Raw genomic sequence first — 9925 nt, 5'->3', positions numbered from 1 at the left:
AAGTCAGTCTGGTTTGTAATAAAAGAGATTTCAAGTCTTTTCAGTTGATTTCATCTAAGGCTGTGACTGGAGGTCAGTTGTAGTTCTTGTGTTTCTCTTTCATTCAGTGATTGTGCTTGTTTTCATCAGGTGTCTTCAAAAATCAAACAATCATCACTTAATTAACCACTTAATTAACTCCAACAGTGCTTCAGTGTTACTTTTAACTCCTGCTGGTGGTACAAATATGAACACCAAGTGGTGTTGATTTAACACTGGGAAATTTACTGTGAAGAAAGAAAGACATGAACATGTTGGATGACGAGGGTGTGAGTACATTATCTGTACATTTTTGTTCTGGAGGTGAACTAATCCTTAAAGCAACAGTGGGAGTCGGACGTCTGCCTCACATCTTGTCCCGTGTCCACACCTCCTCTGTTTGTGCACAACATAGTCTTATCCAATTAAAATGTATTCATCAAATTTATTGGACAGAAGTGAGGCTGGCAAAAATTTGGCGAGATGTTGATCCTGTATGTGATCGTTGTCATCAGACCCCTGCAGACTTACTGTAATACAAAGACACGGATCGAGCCTCGTCCTTTGGTTGCTCTTTTTTGACTTCCTCCGAATGTCACAGGTTTGCCCGGATGTTTTGCAAACACTTTTGCTTTTCCATCATATGAACTAGAGACGGCGTATTCTTCTGCTACGGAAACAAAATCTTCCTCCATCTTTGGACGACAGGTTATGAGATGTTATGAGCTTCATTCATTTGGAAAAAAATAGGCACATAATAAACGGCAATACTAGCATATTTTCTGAAACTTGGGACCCTTTTATTATTTTTCTTAATTATTTTATTGAACGTATTTTTTTCTGTAGCCAATCTGATCATTAGTTTGTCCTCATGATTGTGGCTTGATTTTGATCAGAAGTGTATGTAGTACCAGTATGTCACTGTATGTACTTAACTTATATTACACATGTTTTGTTCACTGATAGAAATGTCTACAATGTACATGGGTAATTATGTTTATTTATTTATTTTCTTTCTAAACACTGTAAAATTTATTCTGTACATAATTGACATACACTATAATTATGTATTGAGGGACTTTATTTTTTGGTTTGTATAACCCGGTGTTAGGGGGTTACAAAAAAAAAAAAAAACTAAAAAAACAATGTTGCTTCTATTCTAAATAATAATAAAAAAAAAAATAATAAAAGTAATAAAAAAAAAAAACATTATTGATTGACCCAAAAAAAAGTATATTACACATTAAAAGTTTTTAAAAATGATTGAAATGCTAAAAATTCAAAAAACAATTGAACAAAAATATATTACATAAATTTTCCTAAAATACAAAATAAAGTTGTATAAGTGTGACCCAAAAATGAAGAGACTCAAAGTTTAATTTTACTGGAAAAATAGTTCATTAAAATTTTTAAAAATGTAATACTACCATAAAATCAACTCAAAATGCTAAATAATAATTAAAAAACATTATTGAACAAAAATATATTATATTAATTTTCCTAAAATACAAAATAAAGTTGTATTTCAAGTGTAATTTGTTTTAATTGGGAAAAAAATAGCTCATAAAACTTAGATATTGTAAATATTGCATAGTATCATAAAATTGCATCAAAATTGTAAATAGTAATTGAAAAATATTATAGAACAAAAACACAGAAAGTGTCTCTGACTGGAGAAACATCTTCATCCTGATGATCTGAAACAGGAAACTGTCTTGTGTGTCTGATATTGAACTTCCTGAAGCCTGTGATTAAAACACACACAACAACAGCAACACTTTCACATCATTACACTCACACTGTGTCCACTAATGTCTGTGTGTGTTTAATGTCACACAGAGACACTGAAGAGTTTGGATAAAGAAGTCTAAATCCAGCGTGTAGTGTTTGAGTGAATGTGTGTGTGAATGTGTGTAAGTGTGTGAGTTTGTGTGTGTCAGAGACGCTGTAGAAGGACAGAGTGCCACCAGACACGTCCACATACACTCCTACTCTCTTACTGGACACTGAACCAGCAGATATAGCAGTGTAGTTATCATTGTGAAGGGCAGTGAATCCATGATCAGAGCAGATCAGACTCCAGGAGTTCACATTACGTCCAAACACACAGTCTAAACTCCCTCCTTTCCTCTTGATTTCTTTATATGACACTGATATTTCAACATTATTTCCACTCCATTCAGTCTCCCAGTAACAGCGTCCAGTCAGACTCTCAACACACAGAACCTGATAACACTCATCAAATCTGTCTGGTTGATCAGGATATGACTGATACTCATACACACTCGTCACTTTTCTGTTCTCGTCAGACAGAATGAGGTGTTTGTTTGCTGTGTTTGTATCCAGTGTGAGATCACAGGCATCTGAACACAAGAACACACATTACAAGAGACACATTTACAACAACTAAACAACAAACAACAAAACTGTGTGTCTGTTTGTGGACTTACATTTGTGGAGCCCTGATGTGATCCTGAACTCTCCTCCATGATCCACACTAGAAAAAACACACACACACACACACACACACACACACAAAACACACACACGCACATTAAACACACACACACACACACACTTGTTGTGTTTACATGTTTTATGGGGACATTCCATAGGGGTAATGGTTTTTATACTGTACAAACCCTATTTTCTATCGCCCTACACCTACCCTACACCTAAACCTAGCCCTCACAGGAGACTGTGCACACTTTTACTTTCTCAAAAAAACTCATTCTGCATGATTTAAGCCTGTTTTCTCATGGGGACCTCACAAATGTCCCCACAAGGTCAAAATTTACTGGTATTACTATCCTTGTGGGGACATTTGGTCCCCATAATGTGATAAATACCAGGTGCACACACACACACACACACACACACACATTCAGTCAGTCAACAAACTGTTGCTATACAGTTGCTAAGATACTGAGGGCGGTTGCTATGCAGTTGCTATGCAGTCCCAGGGACAGTCCCGGTTTTTGTTGTCCCGTCCCCGACTGGATCTGTCCCCGGAAATGTCCCCGTTTTACAGCACATTCAAAACAACCTGCAAATTGACTGTAAAAGCTCGACCAATATCAGCAGCTGGTAATCGTGTGATTGTGATTATTTTCAGCAGCAGAGGTGCTGTGAGCTATTAGTGATTATTTGGTCGCGCCACTACTTTGTACTTTAGCCATGAAGAACCTGGACGAGAGCAAAACGCAATTATCGTCAAAAGAGACGCCATTATTGGTTTTAAAGTAGTAACATATGAACTATACAGGTTAAAAAAACTAATAGGCGACTGTTTTTGTTCACTGTGCAACAACACACATGATAATGTTGCAGGATTGTTTTTCACACAATATTAAACATTCCTGAAACTTCCGTCATCACAACTACAAAATGAGAAAAAAATACGGTCGTGGTCAGAATTGTTGGTGTCCTCAGTAAATATGATCAAAAAGGCTGTGAAAATAAATCTGCATTGTTTATTCATTTGATCTTTGGTACAAACTCCCGTCCTCATCATGCATTAGGACGATATAAACACACGTCTTCTTCCAGGCAGATTTGTAACATCTTCAGTTGATCAGAACTTAATTATTAGGGATTTTCAGTGCTTGAGCTCTTTTTTTATAGACACTTTCTAATTTGTGAGGCTTAACAATCCTATTGCCCTTTCCGTAAAATATTGTTGTTAATTTTTTTCAAAGACTAAATAATTTCCTTATTTATACATAAATACACATATACTACAATAAACCCTTCAAATTAATAAATAATTACAATCAAATTATTGATGTTACTATCTATAAAAAATCCCAATGGGAAAATACATTACTTCAATTCCACTGTGGTACAGCGTTGTCATATGGCAACATTGATATTTTCTCAATTTACAGAAAAACTATGTTAGATAATATTGATTTCTGAATAAAAATATGTAATTTACTAACCAAAGATGATGCAAAAAAAATCTCCCTTGAGAAGAGACATTCAGAAATTAGGTTTACAGAGCAATTTCTGGAGCACTTCAACAGGTGTCCTCCATGTTGGGGTGACAGTGGAAAAAAGTGTTTGGAGGAACATTCAAATGTCATGTGGCTTAAAAACAGCATATCATTGACTACCTTAAGACCGGCCCTTTTAATTAACATATTACATTATATTGTATTTTTTCAGAATAACAATAACAATAACAACACCGTACCATAGAGGGTTAAGGGAATTTGGCCTTTGTATTACCTCACATTTACAATCCTGGATAATTTCATGTTCTGTCATGCTGGTGTGCTAAAAAATGGAAATATAAATGGAAATATACTTTAGAAATATTTTACTCAAGAATTTCTAAGGGTAATTGTGGCCATTGTATATTAGAGACAATTATTTATTTCATAATGTGATTTTTATTAGATATTTAATATATTATATTATTTAATTAAAGATTTTCAAAACCTTTTTTGATTATATTTAACAAGGGTACCAACAATTCTGATCATGACTGTATATATATATATATATATATAAATAAAATAAAATAAACGAGTCTTATTAGATTTGTAGAAAGTGAGCCTAACATGCAAAATAATAAACCTGAATAGGAACAGAAAATTAAAAAATATTAAACATTTGTTAAATACAGTTTTCTCATGTTCTCATATTTATTGTTTTATTTTAATGTGTTTTTGTAAAGCCATAATTGTGTTATAATATTGTTTTGATATGTTCGCTATTTGCAATAGTTACTAATATTTTTCATAGTGTGATTTTTGGTGAATTATATTAAAAACTAGGGTAAGTCTGATTCTCAAACATCACTGTAATTATTAACTAATATATGGAACCCACATGAACTGCATTTGTTTATAATGTTTTAATGTTTCCTGAGGTGCACTTATGTTAGTGTCAAAATGTAAAAAAAAGGCCATTTTCTACTGTGATTTTAGTTCTCTGATTTAAACACTGTTTAAAGAGACGGGTCTCCTTTAAGACTTCAGTGTAACAGTCCACTGCTGACATTAGAAAACATCTTTGCATATGAAATAAGTTTTACATGTGGACATTTTTTGAAAAACGTCTGTTTCTTCAGTTTCTGCTGCTGAGATGAACGAATGATGAAAAGTGTTTACAGCATTATATTTCCATCTACTGAATGTCATTAAAGGTTGCAGCTGATCACAGTCGTCTCTGTTGACTGAATGAATGTAACAATCTCACCATTGTAACATAATTTGTAATGCTTTCATCACAACTAACACAATGTGACAATGTGAATAAGATATTTGTGCAGTGTAGACAGAATCAACTTTGAGCTCACGCTGAACTGTGATTGACAGATCTGTGATTATAATGGATTATATCACACACCGGACGTGTTCAGTTCAAGACAGCAGTCGATAAACAGTGACTCTAGTCATTAAACAGGGAAAAGTTCATTTCAAGAATGGGTTGGTGTTCAAAAAAGCAGTGCAAACAGAAAAAGAACAATCTTTTAAAATTTTGACTGTCATTCTTACATTTGGAAAATGTTTATCTTGCTCTGAGTTGCAAAAGGCTCAGTGTGATTGTGGAGTCAGATGAGCTCATAGTGTGGACATCTTCATACCAGGTTTGCATCTTTTATACTTGGATTTATTTTAAGAACATGTATGCTTTGTATTGATCATTTCCCAATTGATTATGTAATTGTCATCATGCATGTTTTACCTGCTTATTCTTGGATTCTGCTAGTAAACTGAGAGGAGTTTGGTGTTTTAGCCAGTAACACTTTATAATAACTTCGATTAATAAATTATTAACTAAAAAATCTATAATAAACAACATACTTCGAGTTGCTATCTGTGGTATATCATTATTAAATTAATAAATAAAGGTAAAAAATTAAGCATAGGTTAGCTAATATTAGATGAAGTATCCAATAGTTTACACAAAATATTGTCAATATTGAGTCTTTTGCTCCAAAATAGTCCAAACAGAGTCACAGCAGAACATTTGCATCTCACAATCAATATAGTGATGTTTAGCTCTTAAATGAGTAAATGATTCAATATCATTTATAAGGAAAGAAAAAAAAAAAACAATGGCCCTGAAAATCAATTTAAATATTACGCTTTAATGTAACAGTGTCTGTCACTGCTTATAGGTTTGGGATTATCTTTCACTATTTAATTTAAACCGGCTTCACTGTTTTCTGAAAAATGTTCCCTTTTTTGGTGTTATAGAAATGTTAAACAGCCCACAGTAATATCCAGGAAAAGAAACTACTGCTCATTTTTGGCAAATTTCTAGAAAGGTGGTCAAACACTATAACCACTAGAAAAACACCATAAAGACAGCCCTCATAACTTATGTGCTACATTTATGTGCTATGTAAGCCCATATGAAAGCAGTTTGTCATATTTTGACAGATTTTTTGGTAGGCTACACCTCAGCTTTAAAAAAAAAAAAAAAAAAAAAAAAAAAAAATTCTATTTGCATTGTTCACCAGTAATGACTAAACAATAATAGCAAAGACTTAAGGCAATCATTTATTAATGTGTTAACTATAAGCACAAATAAATAAATAAATAAATAATTTAAATCTCATATTTCCTTATTGTGTTGTATATTTAAGTTAATAAGAGGTGTTAAAATTGCTCTGCAGAATGATCTGGTGTGTTATATGTGTTCTTTTTAGTTCCATTTCATGGGTGGGTGATGTTCATGCTGTGGAGTTCTGTAAAAAGTTGGGTGACGTTATTTGGAGAATTTTCAGGGATTAACACTGATCACAGTGTATTTGGTTCCACAATACAGAGTGTTAAAGTAACACTGAAGCAGAGTTGAACTTAATGAGAATGTTAACAAGCAGAATTATTGAAGGAAAGAGAAAGAGAAAAAAAAAAAAAAAAAAGACAAACAGAAACACAACTACAACTGACTTACAGTCACAGCCTTAGATGAAATCAACTGAAATAAAACACATTAAATCTCTCAAGATCTCAGCAGAGGATGATTAAACAACTCCACAAACAGCTTCACCAGCTTCACTTATTACTAATCAGTTTGTCTAAAGTAATTATTTAGAACAGAGGTTTAGATGTTGAATTTATTTAGTTTGAACTTACCATTAAGGCGATCAATGTTTGCTTTAGTTGGGCTCTTGACCCTTCAATTCATAACATTTGTTTTCCGGCTGCTGTAAGTCTGTGTCTGCAAAACACACTTACTATGGCAAAAAAAAAAAAAAAGCCAAAAAAAAAAAACAAAAACATTATTTGAAACGGCATTAGCCATTAATAGAGATTTATTTGTTGTATTATATCCTGATTCACTGACCTGATCAAAAGCTGGAATTTGTTGTTACATTTGATATATTATAGAAACATTGTTATATTAATTTGTTACTGTTAAAATCAAATAACACAATAGATTTTAAAAATATTTTGCTTAAAACATTTTCACCTGTGTGACTTAGATGCAAACATTCATCAAGAATCAGCATATGAATCTCAACGATGGTGACAATAAACAAAACGCTTCATGCTGCAGTGCATTCTGGGTGAACCAATAAAAACTCATCATGGCTCCCAGAATGCATTGCAACATTAATAAATTATGCACCTGAATTGTCTTTGTATTTTCAGGAGTGTTTATTCTTATATTTGCCTAAATTTTTCGCTATTTTTGTTGTGACTTTTTAGTAGCGTGTTTTGTGATGTTCAAAGATGTTTACTTGCATATTTTGTTGATTGGCACCATTGTTGAGATTCATATGCTGATTCTTCATGTCTATGTGTGCCATGAACAAAACCTTTTGTCCACAACTTTAAAAAAAAAAAAAAAAATTGTTTAAATTGCTAGAATACTTTTAAAATTCAGCTTGTAGAAGCAAAAGGCTTTTATATTCAACAAAGTATAATATCAGTGAACCAAGCCATGACATGATGATTGTTTTCAGCATTAAACAACCAACCACCCCATCACTTTTTCTCTTTGTTTTATTTGCTATTATGTGCTTTGTAAGCACACAATTACAAAAGTAACAAAAAAAAAAAAAATGTTAAGGGTCAAGAGCCCAACTAAAGCAAACACTGACCACAGTGACGGTGATGTTTTGTGAAATGAAACCAACATCTAAACCTTGGAATTCTCATTAAAAACTTTTGTATGACAGAAACAAAATCAAACTGGTTAGTAATAAGTGAAGTTGGTGAAGCTGTTTGTGGCGTTGTTTAATCCTCCTCTGCTGAGATCTTGAGAGATTTAATGTCTTTTATTTCAGTTTCATCTAAGGCTGTGACTGTAATTTAGTTGTAGTTGTGTTTCTGTTTGTCTCTTCTCTTTTTTCTGTTTCTCTTTCCTTCAGTAATTCTGTTTGTTAACATGATATATAGTGTCATGGTATATTGATCTCACAGACCACCAGTGAAGAACAGCATGTTGACAGGACCAGAAGTGACATGTTCTTTGACAAAACGGCTCTTCTACATTGATCATGGGTCTGTGATACATAGATTAATTTTATATGAATATATAAACTGTCATATTTTTAATGGACTTCCCATGCATTGTTTTTTTTTTTTTTTTTGTTTTTTGTTTTTTTTTTTTTTTTAGGTTTCTCTTGACAACCACAAAATAATGACAAATTCTCTCACATACACAGCAGACAGAATGATTGTTACTGTTCAACTTACTTGAGTTTTTCCAGGTGGTTGAGCAGCTTCACTCCTGAAACTCCTGGGTGATTGTAGCTCAGATCCAGCTCTCTCAGGTGTGAGGGGTTTGAACTCAGAGATGATGCCAGAGCAACACAACCTTCTTCTGTCACCATACAGCCAGATAATCTACAACAACAGTGAGTGTTAGTGTGCTTCTTTTTTTAGAAATACAGTAGCCATGCAACATGTAAGGGATAACATACATCTAGCAAGTTTTTACAAAAAAAACACTAACTTTACAGGTATTTCCTAGATTATTATTGTGAACATTCTCTGTAAAATGTAAATCTCTTACAGTTAACCATTAGATAGCAACAGCACACATGCATGAGCTAATGTAACTATCACTGCATCAGCAACTACACAGTTACTGCCTTTAAAGCCTTCAACACACTGCACAATTTTAGCAGTCATATAAGATCATTGCTGATCAAACTGTGTGACATGTAGATGACACCTATTGACTCTTAGGCTATGAAAAAAAGTGTAAGCGGCAAAAGAGGAAGGAATAAGAGCTTGAGGTAGTTTTTTTTTATTGTTGTTGTTGTTTTAGCGCTATGTCATGTTGATTTCAAAAAGCATTTTTATTGGCTAATGTGGTAAATGTGGGTCGTGACAGCAAACACACCATGTGATGATCAGGCTGAATTTCTGACACTGTCAGAAAATGATCATAGGCTATCTTTAGTCAGAAGACTGTGACAACGGCCGTCTTTGAACCTCTCTCTCTATAAGACAGATTAGGAGCCACGATAACAGAAATCACTACGACTGTTTCACGATGCCAATCTTTCATCTGGTACAGCCAAAAATTGTGCAGTGTGTTTCAGGCTTAAAGGCACAATATGTAAGTTTTTTTAATTAAACCAATTTTTTTCTAGTGTAATATACCATGTCATTGCATCACCTGCCAGTGGCATCATGCACACTTGATTTATACTGTTATGTGTTTTATTAAACAGGTGAGCAACTGCTTGGATACAAATAAAGACAGAAAACTAATCTCTTTTATATAGCTCAACACTGTACAGTCTTATTGTTTCAATATCATTTTCTTGATTTACCGCAAGTATCATGTTTTTACCGTGCCTCAGAGAGAATACTATTTTGTCAATTGGTTAACATAGCAAACTCATACGCAATTTTATTTGTATTAATAGAAATAAAAGCTTCATACAATATATTTAAAAATGAATTGCATGCCATTGAGCAACACAAGC

The 9925-nt window shown here is 33.3% G+C and overlaps 1 protein-coding gene across 1 annotated transcript; it reads right to left on the bottom strand.

Moving 5' to 3' along the window:
- Positions 1-1367: 1367 nt before the first annotated feature.
- Positions 1368-8864, bottom strand: LOC127162052 (neoverrucotoxin subunit beta-like). The gene is made up of 3 exons (XM_051104827.1): positions 8682-8864; positions 2469-2515; positions 1368-2381 (listed from the first exon to the last, which is right to left on the bottom strand). The coding sequence occupies exons 1-3, from the start codon at positions 8816-8818 to the stop codon at positions 1813-1815; spliced, it is 753 nt and encodes a 250-aa protein (XP_050960784.1). The 5' UTR covers positions 8819-8864; the 3' UTR covers positions 1368-1812.
- Between the last annotated feature and the right edge of the window lie 1061 nt (positions 8865-9925).

Source organism: Labeo rohita, unplaced genomic scaffold, assembly GCF_022985175.1.
Source record: "Labeo rohita strain BAU-BD-2019 unplaced genomic scaffold, IGBB_LRoh.1.0 scaffold_821, whole genome shotgun sequence".
Classification (NCBI taxonomy): Eukaryota; Metazoa; Chordata; class Actinopteri; order Cypriniformes; family Cyprinidae; genus Labeo; species Labeo rohita.
The sequence above is the reverse complement of the archived record's forward strand: the minus strand, read 5'-3'. Positions and strand labels throughout refer to the sequence as shown.

Bases quoted from the DNA above. Each gene is read 5' to 3' on its own strand.
- LOC127162052 (XM_051104827.1), bottom strand. From the start codon at position 8,818: ATGGTGACAGAAGAAGGTTGTGTTGCTCTGGCATCATCTCTGAGTTCA. The intron at 2,516-8,681 runs GTAAGTTGAACA...TGTTTTTTCTAG, and splicing joins AACCACCTGGAAAAACTCAA to TGTGGATCATGGAGGAGAGT. The intron at 2,382-2,468 runs GTAAGTCCACAA...TCTTGTGTTCAG, and splicing joins CACATCAGGGCTCCACAAAT to ATGCCTGTGATCTCACACTG.